Source organism: Neovison vison, chromosome 8 (assembly GCF_020171115.1).
Source record: "Neovison vison isolate M4711 chromosome 8, ASM_NN_V1, whole genome shotgun sequence".
NCBI lineage: Eukaryota > Metazoa > Chordata > Mammalia > Carnivora > Mustelidae > Neogale > Neogale vison.
In genome coordinates, this window is record NC_058098.1 from 25,042,896 (window position 1) to 25,065,183 (window position 22,288).

Here is a 22,288-nt window from a genome sequence, read left to right on the forward strand (position 1 = left end):
CATGACCTGAGCCCAAGGCTTAACCCACTGAGCTACCCAGGTGCTCCATTTTTTCCCAAATTTTCATCATAAAACCAAGCTGTGGCAACCAGACTTGCCCTTAAATCTTTCTCTGAATCTCTGATGATTTCTTTAGAAAATCTCAAGAAGTGGAAATTTATCATATGCATCTAAAAGAATATGAATATTTTCATATTTCAGGATCCATGTGAGATCTGGCTTGTTCTGTCCAACCTCAAGCATTTGGGTTTATTATGGGGGAAGGTGAGTGTCATTAAGTGAAATATATGAATTACAAGTTTATACTAGAAGGAAAAGCAGCTTGACTCCATCTAACGTCTCAAACTAGGTTTTGTTTTCTTTTTTTTTTTTTTTAAGATTTTTTATTTATTTATCCGACAGAGAGAGATCACAAGTAAGCAGGGAGGCAGGCAGAGAGAGTAGGGGAAGCAGGCTGCCTGCTGAGCAGAGAGCCCAGGACCCTGGGACCATGACCTGAGCTGAAGGCAGAGGCTTTAACCCACTGAGCCACCCAGGTGCCCTGGCTTTGTTTGCTTTAAGATATCACCTAAAAGAGATAAGGATTTTTTTCTCCTTGAAACATATCTTTATGCAAATGGAAAATTTGAAGTCCTTGGCCCTGCCTCCCCTCTGATTTCTGGCAGTAGTGTGTCCTCAGATGGGAGCAGGGCCTGGATTAGTGGTGGTGAGTTCATCTATCTACTATGCATGCATGCATGCATGCATGCATCCATCCATCCATCTATCATCCATGTATTCCTCAGATATTTATTAAACACCCACTGTGTACCAAGCCCAGAAGTGTATCAATGAGCCACGGTCTCTCCCTTCATAATTTGTAGTCAGAGAGACAGACACAGAACAAGTAACAGACCATCCAATAAAATAATAAGTTGTGCTAAGTGTTCTGAAAGAAATGAAGGTTGAAATGGGAGTAGTGGAGGGCCTCTCACATGAGACGATTTCTAAGTTGATCTAAAGGATGAGAAGAAACTACCCATGCAGGGTGGTGGGGGGAGAGGGAGAGGGAATGGCTTGCACAACAAGCCTGCAGTAGGGAGCAACCTGGTGGGGAGCAAGTTAAGGCCAGCTTGCGCCGAGGGAAGGGAAGGGGCTGGCGGGGAGACAACTGGAGTCCAGGAGAGGCAGAGGCTGGGGGTTGTGGTGAAGAAGGTGAATTTCCTTCTGTGTTGTGGGGGAGGCCACTGGAGGGTTTTAACCAGGGAGTGACATGATTCGGGTTATGTTTTGAAAAGTCTTTTCCGGCTACGATGTTATAATCCAGGTGAGAGACGAAGGGTGCCTTGTCCATTGGTATTGCAGGTGGAGGTGTGAGTCGTTTACAACGCAGGACGACAGGACTGGACTGGGCGTTGGACCAGGGGTGGAGAAGGCAGAGTCCTCAGCTGGGGGGAGGTAGTGGTGCCTTGTTGCGGGTGGGGAAGAGGGAGAATCTTCTGTGTCCTTCCTCTAGGCCCCTTCATTCTTCTGACGAATTTCTCACCATTCATTTTTTTAAATTGGTCTCTAGACCCAACATGGGGCTTGAACTCACCACTTCAAGATCTAGAGTGGAGTAGTATGCTCAGCCGTTAGAGCCAGCAGGGGCCCCCCGCCCCATTCTCTAGGTTACTATCCTAGTTGTCAAAACACATCTGTCCTGTGCATACTGCTCCTTGGTTCTTGATGGCGTATGTGTTGGGCTTCCCTCCTGGGTGACCCAGTGCCTTAACCTCATGGAGCTTAGAGCTTCCTCAGGTGTGTCTGCTTTGGGGGTTAGAAGGTGGCACTAGAGGGGCAGGACTCTAGTTCCCGGTCTCATTCTAGTCAGAGCCTCTCGCTTGCCATCTTTTATGTATCGGTTTTCTTTGTAAGCTTTTGTTTGAGAAAATGAATCATTAGCCTTGGAAAAAATGGGAAAACTACTTCTCAAAAAGTGTATTTCCCTAAAAAGACCTTCAGGAGTGATGCCACTGGGGAAGACTTTAGGCCACTGGAGCAGGTGAATGGGAGAGGTGTTTTGGGCTCTTTGCTCCCCAGCTGAGCGAAGAGGCCTGGGATGGAAGTGGGGGCAGGGCGAGGCCATCTGGGGTAGAGGGAGGAGGACGGTGGTCTTTGGAGCGCGTGTCTTGACTTCCGGCACCAGAAAGGGTGTGGGCAACCCTGCCTGGGCAAATGGAGGTCATTTCACAGCCCCTCATGTTCCACTCAGTGTTATTGTAGAATCTGATGGACTGTCAGTGCCGTGCCTGCAATGTCTGTGCAGGTATTTGTGCCTGGACTATAAAGTGAGATGCACTTGTCAATATCACAGGTGGGGGAAAAGGAGGGGTTTCCTCGATAGGCAGGCCCTCTCATGGCTGGATAGCTCATTCCTGCTGAGGAGCAGGCCAGGGCCATGCCCGCTTTCTTCAAGGTCCTGAGGTTGTCTTCATTCCATTGTTTTGTGCTTACTATGTAGTTACCATGCACCAGGCAGTGTGCTCACCACTAGTCCCCTACTTGGAAAATTCTGGGTTTAGGATTCAGCTCTTCACCCGATCTTAGTGTATCACGGACGCACCAAGGGCTGGGAGACGGCAAGGCCAAAGTGCAGGGTGGCCCTGTCCTCTCGCCCAGGGACTTCTCTGCGGGCTGCTTGTAGGGGACTTATTTCCTTTACGGTTGTGGCTCGTGGTTCATATTTGTAGAACAGGTCGGGGGATCAAGCAGAGAACCCACAGCAGTGTTTGCTCTGGGCTGCAGCCTCTGACTGCAGGCCAGGGACCCTTGCACCAGATCCACGCGGGGCACCACCTGCTGCGGGAGGTGGGTGAAGAACCGGCCGCCGGGAGGGCCTCCCCACAGGCCCACCAGTTTCCAGAGGTGAGCTGGGGTTACCGGGCTGCTGACCCCTCTTCACTCCTGAAACAGAGACTATTATGAGCCTCCATCCTGCCCGTGATGGGGATTTTATCACAAACCAAAGTTTCCTTTCATCTGCCTTTTTCTGGGGCCAGGCCTAACTCGCTGTAGACTTTGGCAGATGCCCAGGTGTGGGAGGGGGCATCTACCTGCTTTGCCGCCCTTGGCAGCCATGGAGCTATTGACATTTCTGAATGCATAGCTCTCTGGGAGCCGGGTTTTCTCTGCTCACTGCCCTGCCCTGCCCGGGCCACATGGGGCTGGATGTGGGTGGGGAGGGGGACTTCTCACTCTCTCCCTTGATGGCACTGCTCTTGGGCACATGACGGTCACTGTCCTGCCTGTCACACCTCTGTGGTGTGGCCGTATCATAATCCTCCACCTGGACCTGGCTCCACCCTTAGGGGTCTGGCAGTTTCCCATAACCCCTTTCCTCTGTGCTTGGGGCCTCCCACATATCTCTGGGCTCCCGAAGCACCCCCTCCTCGTCCTCCCTCTTAAGCAGGAACCTTTCCTGTATATGCATATTCCCTGTGTCCTTTCTGTGTCCCATCTTCTTAGGCCATGGGCTCTTGAAGGTCAGATTCTTTCTCTGTTTTCCGAGGAGCCTCCTTTCCCTGAGACACTGAAGACAGAATTCAGAATATCTCTCTCAGGGGCCAGGGGAACACAGGAGCACTTCAGGGTAGCCTCACCACCTCCCAGAATCCCTTAGCACACTCAGAACCAGACTCCTTCGCCAGCAAAAATCATCTTTATTGCGACTGAGATTTTCCACTGTGACTGTAGCCATCCTCAGCCTCTCAAGGATCCAGAGCATGTGTGGCTTAGGGGAGGGACAGGCCTTCAGTGAGAACCGGCTGTTCCTCTGGAATAGTCAGTAGCACATAACCCTGTGGATAGAAGCAGGTAGACATGCTCTATCTGTCCTCGCTGCCCATTAAACCAGCTCTCCCTGAGGTGGCTCAAGACATCTTGAGAGAGGTTGTAAATGTCTTAAGGTTACAACTTCCCCTGTTGGCAAGACGGCAGAGTCAGGGACAGACTGGACAAGGGGATAGATGGGAGGGGAAGAAGGGTCTTGGGAATGTTTGTGAAGGAAGGAACAGATCAGTCCTTGGAGCTCTTCCTAAAAACCTACGTAGCAAGAGTTCTCTAATGTTCCTGATGCGTTGGGGTTTGTCCTGCTAGGGTCACCCTGATCATAGGATGAGATAGGGTCTCTCATCCAGCTAGAGCCTTCCACCTGCTCCCACCCACAATGCCCAGACTATGCTGTTGGAATCCATCTGCTCCTCTACCTGTTTTTCCACCAAAGAGAGAGCTCCTGAGGGTTTCAGAGACTGGATCTAACTCCCAGCATCACTCAGCACATGGCCAGGCATAGAGCAATCAGTGATATGTATTAATAGAATAAATAAATTAGTGACTGAATGAATGAGGGAGTGATCAGGGCAGCCATGTAAGGTTGTGCAGATAGTGCACTGCCCAATTCCAGGTGATGTGGTTTGTGTACCACAGTATGAGTGGTGCATGTTAGAGTTCTGTAATATGTAACTGCCACAACAGTGCGAGGCAGCCTAGAAGTGAATCAGTGGGTGAGCCTATGAGCTATTGCCTCTATAGGTCAGGTTATGAGAGAGCTGAGGAGCTGTGTCCTGACTTTGCACTTTTTGGCATTCAGAACAATGCCGTTCCTGGCCCACCTTGCCAGGAGCTGTGGCATCATTCCTGGATAGCTCCAGCCCCTGTATTACCTGGAGTAGCTCTTCCACCCCAACCTAGGGTCATCCTGGGATGACCCCTCCCTGCCAGGGTCAGGGTCAAGGTCAGGGTGGGGTCCAGAGGAGGGATATGGGGGAGGGGTCTGAGGATGGTGGGAGTGGGAGGTGGGGTGGCTGGGGGGTGGGGAGGTGGTGAGTAGCACAGGCCAGGAGCTGGGATTTTATGAGACAAACCGCTGCTGCCTCCTCCCGCCTCCTGCGCCCTAACTTCTGGTTCCTGAAGCCAGATTTCTAGTGTCTCCCAAATGTCAGGACTAGGAACCAGGCATCCTGGGTCCAGAACTGGGGCATGAGCAGAGGGTCCTAAAACTCAAACCTTATGTCTGGGATGGTGGGTCAGAGTCGGGTGGGTTGAAATCAGCGGTCCTAGCAGTTCCTTGTGCTTCTGAGGGGGTACCCTTTCCTCCACCTTATGTCTTTGTATCCTGATTTTATAGACCGGGACAAGAGGCCGGGGGAGGGGTGGTGGTTTGCCCGATGTCACCCAGATGGGAGGTTCTGTCTGATTCTCTCTCTGCCCTGCCCCCCAGAGCCCTTTCAGCACTGCTGTTTAAGAGTGGGAATCTGGGGAAGGTGGGAAATGGGGAAATGAAGGGCATCTCTGAGCTCTGCCCCTTCCCACCAACCCCATCTGTCTCTTAGATTCACCGCACAGAGGGGTGGGATGAAGGCCAAGGAGGTGGGGTGACTCTAGGGGCAGATTCAGAGTTGGCGCTTTCCCTTGGCAGCCACTCTGTGTTTCCTCTGCTGGTTTCCTTGGCCCTCTGCTCTTGGGCCTCATCTTCCTCCTGGGCAATTAGCCAGCCTAGTGCCGGCCTGGTTCCTCTGGCCGTTCACAGAAAGCAGGGGCCAGATGCAACAGCCCTGTTTTGGGGGTCAGGACACCTGAGTTCTAGGGAAGTGGGTGGACCTGGCTAAGGGTAAAGGCTTTGAAGTTGGATAAACCCCAGTTGGAACCCTGGCTCTGTTGCCCTGGGCAAGTGTCTCTGCCTCTCTGTGCCTTAGTTCCCTCTTTTGTAAACTGGGCGAAATAATAACATCAACTTCATGCAGCTCATTGTGAAGACCACCTGTGTGCGGGACTGAAGCTGTCCCTGAGCCTGGGGCCTGGATCCCTGAGGGATTCATGGAGCCCCGTGGAGCCTCAGTTTGCTCATCTATAAATGGGGTTTCACATCCAGGATGCCTATGAGATGGTAAGACGAGGGAGGTAAAGGGCTTGCCACATAGACATGAGGCTCTCCTTGGCCCGAGCCTCAGCTTCTGCCCTCGCAGGATGGGGACAAGGCACCTGCAGGACCCCAAGACCCTTTTAGCTCCGACCTCCCCGGCGGGTCTCAGGACGCTCTTTTTCTTGGCATTTACCTTGGAGGTCTCCACTTGGGCCTGGTCAAAGGAGAGGCCCTTGACGTTGGGCAGCGGGAGGTTTTGTTCTCTGAGCAGCTCTGTGAAAGGTGTGGGGAGGGGAGCTCAGTGCCCTGGTGAGCACAGGGGGGGCCACGCCAGCCGACCCCTGTCTGCTGCACTGTCCAGAACAGGGAAAGGACTTGGCATGGTCCCTTTCTCTTCCCCTTCCCCAGGGCACAGTGTCCCGTATCAGGCAACCCCACTCCAGAAAACCACATCTCTAAACAGCTACACTACCCACTTATTAAAAACCTATCTTGAGGGAATTTCTTCATGAATATATTCAGTAACTATGAACACATTCTTATGAAGATATTCTTCTTAGCATCATTTTAAGGAATGTTCAGTTTGTTGAAGGCATCTTGGGAAACTATTAATGAATTTCATTCTCCTCATTTAATCGCGTAAAACCTCTGAAACAATGTTTATGCTCCTAGAAATTTTAGAATGTTAACGGAGACAGAAAACATCTCAGAAAAAAAGTTTAGACACAGTCAGTATAAACTGAAAAATCAACCTTAAAACACTAGGAATTTGGTTATATAATAAGAAAATATCCATTAAATGTATCCAAGAAAATATTCATGAATATACTCATTTACCAAATACATGAATGGTAGTCCTTGGAGTAAGTTTTTGTCAAATTGGTAAATGGTAACTTGGAGAATTTAGTAAATTGAATTTCGAAGAATTAATCATTTGCCCAAAACTCAGTTTTGGGCAAACTGAGTTTCTGAGATTTGACTTCGAGGGCCTGGCATGGGCCGCTCCTGCCCCGACCTTGGTGCTGACCTGTGTGTATCTCGCCCTGGCTCCTACCATCATTCCGGGCTCAAGGGAGGGTCTCATACCCCTGTGCATTCTGGCCCAGTTAGGTGAGGGGCAGGACAGAGGAAGAGGGACATGTGCCTCTGGTCTCCCATCTGGCCTCTGATCTGCAGAGGCCCTGTCGCCAGCCTCCCAGCTCCCAAACTCTGGACCCCTCCTCATCACAATCTTCTCTCCGTGTTGGGACCAGATGACGCTGACTGCAGCACAGGCTTCTGTGAATCTCTCTCCTCCCAGTTTTCTTACTCTTTGGCTGCTTCTTACAGACAGTCCTTCTGTATTTCCCCAGTGGCTTTGGCCCTGCTCCTTTTTCCCTTATTGGGGAGCTATGGACAGGACCCCAGTGTGAAAGGCACCCCCTGGCCTAGGTGTTCAGACCCTGCAATAATATCTAGGCTTCTTGAACGAGACCTAGCTCCTGGGTCATCTCTAATCCCTCGCCATAGCTCTCTGTGGTCCGGGATCTAAGATACACTTACTGAATGAGCTGCCTGTGGAAGGCACTGGCCAGGTCAGGTGGCATCCTTGCCCACCTGAACTCACTGGCTGCCTTGTTAGACCTTCCATTACCACTCTTCCCCACTTCCAATTTGTCCCCCTTCTTGAACACAGATTTACTTACTTTATGCCCAGAACATTCCCTGGCCACGTGGGCCATGGAATGATGCCAAACCCTTCACCCTGACCAGCATTTGAGCTCCTGCCTGCTCCTCTAGCCTCATCTGCCATCCTAACAGGAGCCCTCAAGGTGGAGCACAGAGGGATGCCCTGTAGGGGAAGCAGAGAGCCCGATGCTGGGCTCAGCTCTGCCAGACTTCCTGCGTGTGCTTCCTAAGTGTGTCCTGGGTGGGAGGCACTGGACAGGGTGTGGGGGACACAATGGAAAGAAACACGGGGTCCCTGCCCTCAGGCAGCTTACCATTCCTTTAAGGACAGAGGGGCTGACCAAAGAATCAGGTGAGTAGGTGGGCGATTGTTACCCAGGCAGTGTCGGGGGAGGGAGGGCAGTGGTTCTGTGCCGCAGAGGAGCCGGGCTGGGCTCCACACTCCCCTAGAACCCACTTTCCACGCTCCTTCCACTTCCTTTGAACCCACTTTCCACTCTCCTTCCACTTCCTTTGGGGTCACCTCCCCCAAAGTCTGCCTGCACTCTGTTATTTCAGAGTCTGCTTCTGAGGGAGCCCGGACTGAGTGCTGTTTTGGAAAAGCTTGATTTTGTTGCTGATACCTAAACTTAGGTGTCATGTCTCAAAAAATCCAGGTTTGCAGCATCTCTCGAAATACAAAAGATCCCCCCTGCTGGCAGCTTTTGACTGAGCTTCGTGTCAGCCACCCACCCAGGGCAGGGCCCATTTGCCATCAGCCCCACCCGGGTGGCTTCCTTTGTGAGTGGTATCTCCCTGGACCCTGCAAGCCTGGAGCTCTGGGCCGTGGGCTCCACTGTCTCGAAGGACCCCTCCTGTCCTCACTTGCCACGACGCTAGCCCCATTCCCCTAAGAAGAAGCCCTTCCTGGTCACTCATCCCACTTCTGAGCTCCTGCCCACACCAGCTGCCTGGGCAAAGAACAGGAGGGCACCCAGGGGCCCTTCCCACCCTCCCATCTGCCACATCCCAAATTTCCATCTCTCCCCTGCCTCCATCTGCCTTGCCCGGGGGCCATTCTTAACCGACTCTGGGGGACCAGGTGGAAGCCAGCTGTCCCGGAAGAGCTTTGGACACAGTTGATGCTCCCAACTTCTGGTCTATGGGCACGAGGAGAAACACAGGGGCTCACCGTTGTGATAGGGCAAGAATAGCGTGTTCAGAAGCTCTACGAGAAGGGCCTCCATACGTTTTTCCTATAACAGATGAAAAAGGAACAGGAAAGTCACTTCGGCTGGCTTAGCAGATTCTGACTACGGGAATCAGGTGTCTCCACTGTACAGGTGCCCACAGGAGATCAGAAGTAGTCCCCAGGACTACTTTTTTAAAGGGCTTTAGAACCAGATGACCAAATAGTGAAAGGCCTGGGGAAAGTTAAAGGGCCTGAAAAAGAGTTACCCTCACCCTGGTCACAGGGACCATCTTCATAACTCTGTGGGATACCCCAGGGGAGAGCAAATAGGTTGGGCCAGAAGAAACCGCAGAAAATAATGGGACAGTAATTTTCTCATTGAGATAGTAAGCCTCCTCTTACCTGGGATGTTTAAGAAGTTCAAGAGATTGATCAGGGATGCCCCAACTCATTTGGACAGATTGGGAAGACTCCCTTTCTTTAAGACATTTGGGAGACTTTTATAAACACATTTGTACCTGTATTATCTATGGTGTGGGTGTCTTGTACAGTGCACGACCAGTGCAACCATACCCAGCAGCCCTGGTATGGATGACTGCCCTCTGATGATGTCACAGAAGGGATCCCTGATCTGGGAAGATAATCTTTAGGACTTTTCAGGTCTGGGATCCTAAGCAAGTAAGGCCAGAGCAAGGTCTGATAGAGCAGGGCTGATAATTTTATATAGCAGGGCTGATAATTTTCAAGTGTTTCCCAGTACATGTTCTTGTTCAGCCCTTTCATTTTGTTGTTTTTTCCATCTTGCAGTCTTGCCCCATTAAGGGCTAGAATGTGAGTTCACGGTCCTGTGGAAGCGGAGGGTGGAGGAAGGTTCCCAGGGTGGGGAAAAGGGGGAGTTACTTTAGGGGGCCTCCCTCAGACAGGCAGAGGCAGTGAAAAGCGTTCAGTGTAGGAGCAACAACCAACCCTGAGAGAAGAGACCCTGTGCTCCACCTGTGGACTCAAGAACAAGTGTGGCCACTCTCCCCTCTGCCACCTGCCACCATCTTGTCCAAACCTCATCAGGCCTCTGTGTTGTCCACCAGCCTGCTTGATGGCCTCCCTGCCTCCACTCCAGCCCCCTCCAGTCGGCTCCTTCTATGCTGGGAACCCTCCATCAACTTTTATCGCACTCAAGAAGAACCAGGACCCCACTAGGAGGTCCTGCCCACCCTCTGACCTCTCCTCAATCCCTCGGATCCAACCACCCTGGCCCCCTCCTGTTCCCCTGAACCATCAGGCACACCTTTGCCTTCGGGCCTTGGGTTCCTTCTTCCCGATGCCCCCACTGTCACCTCCCCCAGTCTTTGCTCAAACACTTACCTTCTCAGTGAGGCTGTTCATTTTTAGTATTACCCGCACCCGCCGTCCCGATTCCCCATCCCTTCTACTCTTTCAGAGCGTCAGCACCTGTTTCCATACAATGTATAGTTCACCTGACGGGGCTTATTGTCCATGATCTGACCTCACCCTTCTGGAGTGTGGGTGCCACAAGGGTCCCTTGTTTTGTTCACTGACATATCCCCAGTACCTAAGACGAGCCTGGGCACATGGTGGCTGCTCCGTAGTTGTTTTTTAAGTGTATGAAAGAGCAAAGTGAACAAGTTTAAGTTCTGGGGGCTCCCCTGACCCCACGGAGTATGGGGACAGCAGAACAAGATGAGATCAATGATAGAAAGTGAGTGAGGCTTTCAACTGCCTACATGGGTGGCTCAGGGCCTTTTTCTGGGCCTGCTGATGGGGCCTTCAGGACCGCGGAGAGGCCAGAGGTAAGGGGAGACTCACCTGCTTTGCAAGGCCGGCAGGGTAAGGGCCCAGGGTGACTGTGGTGCTAGCAGAGAAAAGAGATCACCCTTTCAGGTCATGGCAGCTGCTTGGAGGTGCTGTGCTCAGTGAGCATTGGTCATAGCACCCCCCCCCACCCCCGACCTTGTATGCACTGCTCTGTGCGCTGACAGCGGGCACGGAAATGCACCCCTGACCACACACCCCCCCCCTCACTCCCCTACCGAGAGCGCTTCTTATTTCTTCTGAACATCCAAAACCAAACAACATTACCTGTTTGGAGTGAACTGGAGTTCTAACTCCTGATTTCTCGATGAAAACACGGCTTTCGAAAGGAGATTCTATGGGGGTTGAAATCAGGTGAGAACAGGAGAGGAGTTTATGTTCCAGCTAGAGGGATTCCCTTCACCCTGACCCCCATGAACGCTTGTGAGAGGGCTGGCCCCTCTCACGTGGTGCTCTCCCCGCCGCCCCATCTGCTCGTCCTGTGTGTCCAGACCGTGCCTGTGTGGCTGTGGCCATGGGAGACGGCGCTGGTGATGCTGGGCGCTCCAGGACAGGGCAGGCTGGTGCTGGGTATGAGGCTCAGCCCAGTAGAAAGAAAATCTTTTGCAATGAGGCACTTAGCTGTAGAATCACGGTTGCTGGAAGCCGGAGGGCGCCTTGGTTTTGAGGGGGTTGTTTATGGGCCTCTGTGATTCCCATGGTCACCTCATAGACTAGAAATAGGACTTCCCAATGCTGATTAGAGACGACCGATTTCTTTTCTTTTTTTTTTTTTTTAGGTTTTTATTTATTTATTTAAGTAATCTCTACATCCAGCAAGGGGCTTGAACTCACAACCCCGAGATAAGAGTCACACGCTCTTCCCACTGAGCCAACCAGGCACCCCAGAGATGACCAGTCTCTTGACCACAACTTGCTCAAACTCCCGTGGCAGACCCCAAGGTCCTGTGAACATTGGGTGCTGTGGGGCTCTCCTGTGGTGGAGCCACCCCCCAGGCCCTCGTATCTGAGGGAACTTCCTAATTGTAAGGTCTGTGGAATGGGAAGTAGGGATCCTAAGGGGGCTTAGAATGGAGACGTAGAGACTTCGGGGAAAGCTGTATTTCCCCAGGAATAGAGTAGAGAACACAGGCATGCTGAGTCCCTCTTGAACTGTTTCTCTGATCTCTCTCCTGGCTTTGGGGACGAGGGCTTCTGATGGAGCCACGTCCAGGGAAGAAGCCAGAAGACTTGACAGCTCTCTGTGAGGCCCTGAGCCTTGCAGCAAGGGGGTGGGAGGGAAAATCCTTCAGTTGCCAAGGAGGTCCGTGGGGGGCGCAGGGAGCTGCTGCACTCAGGGGCACCGGGACTCAAGCACGTTAATGTGCTGGAGACAGGCACAGCTGTTTGGGTGCGGACCGATGGAATACGAGCAGAAGACCTGGTGTGAAGGCAGCTGCTGCTTCAGTCAGCTGACCCTCGAGGGGCCCCCATGTGGACCCAGACCCCCCAGGAACAAAGAATTTCGAGGCTTACTCACCCAGGAAACGGAGACAGAGGAGGTGTTGCCGGGCCCCAGCAGCACCAGCGAGCCCGGCTGGGTGACGGTGGCAGCGTGGCCATCAATGTGGACAGTGGGAGGGTCGGGCGCGCTGAGGGTCACTCTCACACTTGCTCTGGACTGCTTAGAAGTCTGAGTGAAGTTAAAGCGGAAAAAGGGCAGACAGGGAGAGAGGATGGAGTTCCTCAATTCCCAGCTTGGAGGAATGGGAACATTGGAGGATTGTCTTTGGAGCCGGGGTCTCGGAATTTGTATTCTAGCTCTGCTGCAACTTGCTACATGACCTTGGGGGAGTTTCGTTCAAGTTTCTTCAACTCTCTGTTTTCATACTTGTCAAATAAGGACAATCGTGCCTCTTCTATAAGGTTGTTGTGGAGATTAGATGAATTCAGTCATGGAGAGTGCTTAGCATGGAGCCCGGCAGTTCGCGATGCTGTGGTTATCTTTTGGGATTGTGGTTTCATATTCTAACAGCTTTTGGAGAGAGGACACTGAGCATGGATTGTGGAGTCCCGGACTGACTTCAGATCCTGGTTCTGCCTCTTGCTCAGCAATATGAGCTTGGGCAACTGACGTCACCTTGCTGTGCCTGTTTGCTGATGTACGAGTATGGAATAAAGCACGGGGTGTCTGGGGCTTAGGTGGCTGTAGGTGAAGGGGCCTGGGACACAGTCACTGCTCACTGTTGCTCGCATGCGCACCTCTGTCTGCCTCAGTAGGTACCCCCTAGTGGAGTCATGGTGCCAGCCACCTGGCCGGGCCGATGACCTAAGTGCCTACTTGAGTCCATGCCTCTAAGCCTTATGGTGCCTGAGAATTTCAGAGTCCACAGTAGGGAACTCTGGCCAAATGGAGCTTGCTTGGGGGCCCAACCCTGACCCGATCCCAGACTCTTCCCTGAGATCCTGGTGGGGATCTCCTGGAAGGGGAAGGAAGCTGGCAACACACCTACCCGGGGCCCAGGCTCCTGCTCTCCTGGGGGCAACAGTTGAATGAGCTTGGCAGCCTGGAAAAAGGGCAAAAATGTGGCATTTAGAATCCTGTAAATCTGTTCTGAGCAGCTTTGGGGGTAGGGGTGTCTGTGGGGTTCAGTGAGGTATAATTGCTTCCAAATGAATGTATGACCTGCACGTCAGTCACTGTGAGCTTGGGAGGAGCCATTCACCTGGTTTCTCACCATGATCTATCTGGAAATATTAACATTTTATTGTTTCAGTGATCTTCCCCCCAATATTTCACTGTGAAGATTGCCACATAGGCAGCAAAGCTGAAAAAATTTTAGAGGAACATTTGTATATTCATCACCTAGATTCTTTAAAGAACATTTCCTCTCCTTGCTTTTACCACATTTCTATCCATCTATCCATACTCCTTCTGTTTTTGAAAATCACCAATCATGATAGAAAACAGTAAAAAAATGTATAAAGTAAAAAGTACAAGGTCTACCCCAACACCTCTTCCCCTTTTCCTCCAAATTCTATTTTCAGGGGTAACTACTGTTGGCATTTTGGTGTATATCCTGACTGTTTTCTTTTCTTTTTAAAAAAGATTTTATTTATTTATTTATTTGACAGACAGAGATCACAAGTAGCCAGAGAGGCAGGCAGAGAGAGAGGAGGAAGCAGGCTCCCCGCTGAGCAGAGAGCCCGATACGGGGCTCGATCCCAGGACCCTGAGATCATGACCTGAGTCGAAGGCAGAGGCTTTAACCCACTGAGTCACCCAGGCGCCCCTCCTGAGTGTTTTCTACACACATGGAAGCATGCCCAGATGAGATCTTCCAAACCACGTAGTCCTGCACCTTATTTTTTTCTCTCAAGGTCAGTATATATAGAACAACCCCATTCTTTAGCAGCTGCATAGTGTTCTGCCTTATATGACCATAACCAGACTCATTTTACCAATTTTTTTTTAATTTGATAGACTGGGATCACAAGCAGGCAGAGAGGCAGGCAGAGAGAGGAAGGGAAGCAGGCTCCTCGCTGAGCAGAGAGCCTGATGTGGGGCTCGATCCCAGGACCCTGGGATCATGACCTGAGCCAAAGGCAGAGGCTTTAGCCCACTGAGTCACCCAGGTGCCCCACCAATTTGTTATTAATGGAGACCTAGGTTAACTTTTTATTCTTCACCTGGTAGGAAGTGAAACCTAAGAGAGCACCGTTGCACAAATACCCTTGCCCACTGGTGTAAGAATTTCTGCAGACATGGAATTACCGTGTTCACTTACAATTGTTCCAGAGCTGTCCTATCTGTGTGGGAAGGAGGGAATAGCAGGGGGAGACCTGACTCCATTCCTGATCTCACCTGCTCGGTCACCTTGGGCAAGTCACTTTCCCTATCTGAGCCTTTGTTTCCTTACATTAAAAAAACAAACAAACAAACAAACAAACAAACAAAAAAACGGAGCAAAAAACTTTAGATACTGGTGTGCCTGGGTGGCTCAGTGGGTTAAGCCTCTGCCTTTGGCTCAGGTCGTGATCTTGGGGTCCTGGGATTGAGCCCTGCATCGGGCTCCCTGCTCAGCAGAAGAGCCTGCTTTTCTCTCTCCCTCTGCCTGCTGCTCTGCTTACTTGTGCTCTCTCTCTATCAAATAAATAAATAAAATCTTTAAAAAAAATTAGATCCTTTCTAGATACAGATCTTGGGATTTTGTATTTGAGTGTTTATGGGGCACCCTCTGGGTGCTGTAGACATACTCTACCACCCATAGTCCCTGTCCTTAAAACGGGAGCTACAGGTGAACACACAAAGTTAAATAATAAACCCCAATATACGTACACGTGTGTCTGTGTATACACATGACTCTGCATATACAACTCTATCCATACACATAGTGTCTCGAAGGGAGAAGGACAGAGAGAAAGAGAGGAAGTGGAGGAGAAAAGGGGGATGGCTTATCTTAAGTGTTTCAATGTGGTGGTCAAGGAAGGGCTCTCTGAGGAGATGACATTTGCACGAAGACCAACAGTGGCAGGTATAATGTTCTGGGCAGAGCAACTAGCATGTACAAAGGCCCTGAGGTGGGTGACAGCTCAGCCTGTGTGTCTAGAGCGTAGTGGGTAAGGAGACAGAGCTGGAGAGGTCAGCAGGGTACTAACTTCAGGGAAGAGACTAGGTGTGGTGAGGAGCTCCTACGGGCTTTGCAGCAGTGACATTTGTGGATTTCTCCCTCATGTGATCCCCTCATCGACCCTGGGCACTTGCTCTTCTTGCAGACTTCTGTGCCTCCTTGTCCCCACTTAGGCCACTCCTCAGAGATGTCTTCACTGACTGTGGCACCCAGGACAGCCCTGTCATCGCCACTAGTCACTTGCTGATCCATTGGTCTTATTATAAATAAGCTAAATTATTTTATTTATCTGGCTGTTTCCTTGTTCAGGTTCTTTTCTCCCCCTTGATTTTGAGATCTTTAAGGGCAGGGACCCTGGGTGCACAGGGCCTGGCACATATTGGCTTTCAATAAATTTTTATGGCATGAATGAATGGATAAGTGTTATGAAGAGAAAAACAATGCACCTGGATGTTCAAGGAAGTCTTCCTAGAGCAGGGGACTTCTATGCTGGGTTCTGAAGGTTGAATAGGATTTCTCCCTGGAGGTCCAGAGAGAAGTGACTTATCTAGGTCCACCCAGAAAGGCACTTCTGCCAGCTGGGCCTTGGTTTCTTCATGTGAAAAGTAAAGCAATAAAATTATGTTATTCCTCTTTCTCAAGCACTCACTTTGGAGTCCTGGGGGTCCACTCGGATCTCGTTGCTGGTGTAGAGGCAGGACAGGATGTCATTGTAGGTTTCTAGCCTAAAAGCCAGGTCCGCCATACTGCCTTGGGCTAATTTTGGAAGGGGTTGGGGGGTCAGGCCGGCAGGTCTTCGGGGTCTCTGGCTGGGGCTGCAGGGTGTCACAAGCTTCAGAAACACAATGGAGAAACTCAGTGGGAACAGCTTCTCTGGCCAACAACTGGTTACAGCTGTAACCAACATCAAGGTCTCACTATGTGCTAGGCAGTTCTAAACACACGTGCACAATCTCATTTCAACTTTACAAGGGTGCTGTGAGTTGGGAACTGTAACTGTCCCCATTTGACAGATGAGGAAACAGAAGCCCAGAGGGGGTAAAGTGACTTACTCAAGGTCCTACACAGGGTAAGAGGCGGAGCTGGGTTTTGGACTCACGAGCCCCCGCTCCTCGCTTCTTCCTTATCTGACCCATTCCCTCCTCTGTGCTTTTGTTAACAGTGCCTCCTTCCTATCCTCTCCTATCCTTCCTGTCTGCCTGACCCACCTCTGACCATTCCATGGGGGAGGGGGAAGGAGCAGTGAACGGGAGCTGGGCAGCCAGCCTCATCCCTTTTCTGGGCCTCGGTTTCCCCATCTAAAGGGTCCCTGCCAGCTGGGTGTTATGCATGATCCCGTAGCCCTGAACTGTCCCAACTGCCCTCTTGTTGGAGCCTGATCCCCACTCACAGGACACTCAGCCCTGTGGCCTCTCCTGCTCTCCAGGGTTGAGGTGGGACTTTCTGGGCTCAGTACTGGCTCCCGAGGGCAGGCACCTGCCAGCTGTCCCCTTCCTTCTCCCTCCTTCTCTCTCTCCTCCTCTTTTGCCTACTACCTCCTTTTACCTGCTCCTCCTCCTCTTCCTTCTCCTCTTTCTGTCTCCTATTCAGAGAAGCCCCACCTCACTTTCCTTTTTTGGCTGTCATCCCCCCAGGCCAGCAGATGTCCCCAGAGGGGTCTGCTCTGGCCAGTGGGACTGGCCTACCCGAACATTCATCAGGATGGCCTCGTCTGTGAACTCCGTGGTGGTGACACAGTACTGGAAGTCTTCCGGCCCTGAGATGGCTGGGGCTGCAATGAAACGAGGACTCAGCTTCCCCTGGGGGAGGGTGGATGGGTGTGGGGAGGCAGCGAAGCAGGCAGAAATCTATTCTCCATCTCTGCTTAGCTTGAAGTTGCTTGTGCGCTAGGTCTATGCTTCTTGGGACAACGAACATTTACCGAGCAATAGCTTTGTGCCTGGTTCTAGGTATTATTGCAGCAGTGCAGTCTGCTCTGGAGGTCTAGCATTAGTCCCGTTTTACAGATTGGGAGACTGAGGCTCCAAGGGAAAATGACTTGCCGAGGTCAGAAGGCATAGTGCCCTTTCTCGCCCCCACTAGAAAGGAGGCTCCCTGTGGGTAGGCTTTGTTTTGTCTCCTGTCATATTCTCAGAGCCTAGAGCATCATTCTTGGCACCCAGTAGGAGAATGGAAAATAAACCGCTTCCTCGGCCAGGAGCTACGTACGCAGAGTGACATGCAGCAGGTCTTCCAGCAGTGAGTTGAGTAGGGTCGTGGCCAAGGGGCACACCTGCAGGGAAGGCATGACGGGGTCCTTGTCAGGTCCAAGTGCTCTCCCTCGGGGTCACACCCCTATCCCAGGGTGTGGGAGCGGCCCCGTGAGGCAGAGGAGGACAAACAACATACTATCTTCTGCAGGAGGAAGGGCAATGCCTCATCCAGGACGCTTGTCACCAACTCCAGAGCTGCGTTTGCGAGGAGGGGGTTCATCCTAGTGGTGGGGGAGGGCAGGTGGAGTCTGAGACACCATGGAAGGGGAAACTGAGGCCAGATGCAGGAGTCCAGGGCAGGGCTTCTGGGCTTGCGTAGTAGGGAAACTCTAGAGTGGCTGCTTCCTTCTTGTGTCTCTTCTCCTCCCCCACCCCTACCCTTTCCTTTTCTGTTTTGTCTTCTTCATGCCTTCTTGCTCCCTCTCCAAGACATCCTCTTCCTCTTTATTTCTTCCTGATAGACCCTCTCTGCCTCCATCTCTTTATTTCCTCTCTGATAAAGGTCTCTGGGATTTTCAAGGAGGGAGAGTGATGGAAGGCTTCCTGGAGGAGGTGGTTTTTGTGCTAAGGTTGTCTCAGCACGTGGATTAGCTCATCTTTTCCCCACAGCCACGCCATGCTGGCTGGGTTTGCTAGGCAATTCCATTTTACTGGTGAGGAAACAGGCTCTAGAAGTCAAATAGCTTGTACAGGGCCCCTGAGTTAGGAAGCAGGCAAGCTGAGACTTGACCTGGGTGGATGCCCACTCTCAGCCATGACATTCAATGTCGAGAGAGGAAATGCTGATGGATGGTGTATGCCACTTGCAGCCTCGGAGATGACCCTGTCCCTGAGGCCCTTGGTCACTCAGAAAACGAGGCTGGGGAGAGGCAGCCCCTGCGGTGAGGCCCAGGGAAGGGCTGGGCAGCGGGGGCAGTGCCGGAAGTCCCAGCATCTGCTCCTGCCCGGTGGGAGCACAGGTGTGGGCAGGTACTCACTGTTCCAGGACCTTGATGCTTAGGTATCCCGGTGGGGTGTGGCACTCCTCTAACATCACCTTGGTCTTGTTCCCCGTCTGTTCCAGCCGTACCCCAATGCGAATGTTCTTGAGGACTCTGAGCCGTAGTACCCTGTAGGGGCAGCGTGTCCAGGCAGGCTCCAAGCCACAGCCTCAGGTGGGGGCTGGAAGTCCCAGGCTAGTGACCTGCAGCTGCAGTCGTTAAAGATACGGATCTCGGGCGCCTGGGTGGCTCAGTGGGTTAAGCTGCTGCCTTCGGCTCAGGTCATGATCTCAGGGTCCTGGGATCGAGTCCCACATCGGGCTCTCTGCTCAGCAGGGAGCCTGCTTCCCTTCCTCTCTCTCTGCCTGCCTCTCTGCCTACTTGTGATCTCTGTCTGTCAAATAAATAAATAAAATCTTAAAAAAAAAAAGATATGGATCTCATGCCTGGGAACAAGTGAGAGAGCTGCCAACACCAGCCGCATCCTCATAGTGGGGCCATCACGTGGGGCTGATGGTGACCTTGAGCTGGGCCACAGGTGCTCATGGTGCTCCAGTCCCACCAGGCCAAGGGCCAAGCTGTGGTTTTACTGCCCATCACTACAAGGGCGATGATAAGAGAGAAATATTTCTCTGTGTTCCCTTATCTATTAAAAAGGGAAGCTAGACCAAGAAAGCCACATTTTTACAAGAAAACCAGGGGTGGACATACTCCCGAAGGGCATTTACGAAGATTTGTTTCACGTGCCGACCCCACCCGTAGCTCTCCCTCTGTTGCCTGCTGTTCCGAGCTCTTGGGTCGGCAGTGAATGCTCACCACAGCCAAGGGCAGAGGATCATACCCATTTGGTAGATGAGGAAACCGAGGCCCAGGAAACAGAGGCCCTTGTTCAAGTTGCCTGGCTGGTGAGCGGGAGTGGAGGCCCGGGGTGCGGAGCTCTGAGGTGAGCTTGCAGCCGCCCGCTTCAGATCATCCTGCTACTGCATCCGCCTGTCCTTCAGGTGGGACACATGCTCCCTGACCTGGGGGGTCCGAGGACACTGATGCCTCACGGCGCAGTCCTGGCTAGGTCCCTCTCCCACTCTGCGCCCTTGTTTCTCTGTCAGTAAAAATGACTTTGAAATATGCCCCAATGGCAAAATTATTATGAGCCTTCTCATGACAGAGGCAGGAGGCCTTTGCTGGCCCGGCACAGCTGCCTCTTGAGTCATAGCCACGAGGGTGGGCCTGCCAGGCACCGAGGAGGGGGGCGACCAAGTACCCCGTGTACTCACTCCTGGAGCGAGAGGTACAGTTTGCTTCGCAGAGTGACCTGCAGCAGGCTGTCGCTCAGGATACGCAGGGTAACCTCAGGTCCTTTGACGTCTTCTATGACCAGCCTGCAAGAGGGGTTCAGGGAGTGTTGGTACAGCCTGGTAAAGCCATTGTAGTTCTGTATTGCATGTCTGGGTTGGCTGGAATAAGGGCAGACCCCAGGAGGAGTAGGAACAGCTTTCGGACAAACCCATCTCTGAGCCCCAGCCCAGATGAAGAACAATGAGACCAGAGTTCCAGCGCCCAAGTCTTCAAGAGCTGGCTGAGTCCCTTCCCTTCTTCCGGCCTCAGTATCACCCTCTACAAAATGGGGAGAATACTGTAGAGGGGCTGTCTATGTGCCTTGAGCCCTTGAGCCTGCCTGAATTCAAGTATATGCATTCTGCAAAAGGGAAGCAGGCGGGCAAAAGTCAGAGAAAGCAAGGTGACTGGTGATCCTACTGCCATCTGCTAAGGGACCATCTGCCTGGCCGAGCATTCCGGGGGGAGGACATGAGCCTTCCACTCCCTTCAGTGACGTTGGTTCCCAGCATCTCCCCGAGCTGAGAGGAACCCAGAGTACTTTTTGAACATGAGATACAAGCTGGTGATTCATCTGCTGTCCACTAGAATGGGCAGCAAACCGCCCCAAACTAGGAGAGAGGCGTGTAGGCAGCCGTGCCCACACCTTGATCTTGGACTTCCGGCCTTCAGAACCGTGACACCATGAATCCCTGTTGGGTGAGCCACAGGAATTCCTGTTGCGTGGTACTTTGTTACGGCAGTTCTGACAAACTCTACAATCAGAAAACCTAGATTTTGATTCAAACCCTTTTGATTTTTACATATTGGCAATTCATTAAAACGTTTTTAATTTTTTTTAATGAAAATATTTAAAAAGCACCACGCAAGTTTGCAATACCCAGGTGGAGGCTGAGTGTGGAGGTCTGGAGGGGCGCCAGCCTGAGACCCTCGATCCAGACTCTGCTTTGTTCCTTGGATGATTTTAAGTGGTTTGGAGAGATTTAGAACAAGAAAGATGCACTTGCCCGAGTGCCTTCCAGACTGCAGAGAACCTCCCAGGAACCCCACCGGGCCTCCCACCCGCCCAGGGATCCCCTTGACATGTGAGAACGATGTGGCTCAGGGAAAGGGCCGAGGCTGAAGCGGGAAGAAAGGTCAGAGTCAGCCTCTGCAGACTCACCCGCCAGCCTGGAGCAGCTCCGTCAGCAGTGGAAGGCTCTTCCCTGAGAGCAGGTCCCCGACCAGGGACAGATCAAGCCCACTGCTCTTCTTGGAGAGGCCTTCTTTTACGAAGGGCAGGTGGTCCAGGATGGTGACACCTTCACTGGTGGGCCCTGTCACAGGAATCCTGGCCATGCGGTCCAGGATGTGGTTTTCCGAGAATAGGTCTGAAATGTCTGAGGACACGAGCCTCTCCTCAAGGTGGGGCTCACCGTTCATTCGGTCATTCAACAAACGCCCCCTGGCACCCGCTCAGTCAGCAATTTGGATGGTATTTAGCAGCAAGTATTTATTAAGTGCACACTCTCTTTTGGGCTCAGGGAATGGGAACAGTGTGCAGTCTGCCCGTGAGGAGAGTACATTCTGGTGGGAGAGACAGACAACCACCCAGCATCCCAATAAGCGAACAAGGCAATTTTTGAAAGTAAGTGCTACAAAGAAAATGAAATGGAGTTGAGTTGGAAGATGACTGAGGTGAAGGTCTACTTTTGATAGGATGGTCCGGGAAAGCCTCTTTGAGGAGGAGGCTTTTGAGCTGTCCTGAGTCAAGTGGAGGAATCCATTATTGCAAGATCTGGGGGGAGAGCAAATGAGGCAGGGGGAACAGCATGTACAAAGGCCCTGAGGTGGTAATGAGTCTGGTGACTTTATTAAACTGAAAGCTCATTGGGGTTAGGCTCCAGTGAATGGGGTAGGAGGTGGGCATTGGTCAAAGGAACTCATGGTCAAAAGGGAGAGAGACAGATAGGATAACTACAGCACATCAGGTCAATGCCATAGATGAGGCTTCACCAAAGGGCTGTGGGAGCTCAGAGGAAGGAGACTCCTGCCTGGGAAAACTTTGAGAGCTTTGCCTTAAAGGATGAGTCAGAATTCACCACGTTGGGAAGTAGGGAAAGAGACCTGTAGATGGAAGAAACATCACAGGAAGGGAAGGAGACTGGGAAGTCATTCAAGGTCCTGTATCCCCGGCCTCTTCCACTCCAGGTGGCAGTGGAAGAGGTCGGGGATACAGGGCCTTGAATGCCAAGGTGAGGAATTTGGAGCGTCTCTTGAGGGTACTGGGGAGCCACATTAGGTATTAGAGTAGTGTAAAGATGAGGTCAGGTCTAGGTGAAGGAAGGCAAATTCTGCTGCTGGTGATGGGGAGGCCAGAAGAGGAGAAGCCTTGGGGAGGGAGATGGCACCATCTTCCACCCCTTCCCTTCCCCGAGATCTTGCCTTCTAAAGCCCACTGCTTAAATTTTACCTGTTTCCAGCTGATTCTTGCTGATTCGCAGGTAGAGCAGATGTTGGGCCTTCCCTTGAGCCTGGGGCAGCAGCCCCCAGCATAGCAGTGACCCCCAGAACAGCAGCAT

At 52.0% G+C, this 22,288-nt stretch overlaps 1 protein-coding gene across 1 annotated transcript; it reads right to left on the reverse strand.

The window, feature by feature from the left end:
• Positions 1-3,752: 3,752 nt before the first annotated feature.
• On the reverse strand, positions 3,753-22,288 carry LOC122915366. The gene is made up of 15 exons (XM_044262184.1): positions 22,180-22,288; positions 20,890-21,106; positions 19,667-19,771; positions 18,390-18,521; positions 17,549-17,633; positions 17,369-17,432; positions 16,846-16,931; positions 15,810-15,992; positions 13,043-13,096; positions 12,070-12,222; positions 10,818-10,885; positions 10,545-10,590; positions 8,721-8,784; positions 6,075-6,154; positions 3,753-3,818 (listed from the first exon to the last, which is right to left on the reverse strand). Exons 1-15 carry the CDS (start codon positions 22,286-22,288, stop codon positions 3,753-3,755), a joined length of 1,512 nt encoding a protein of 503 aa, XP_044118119.1.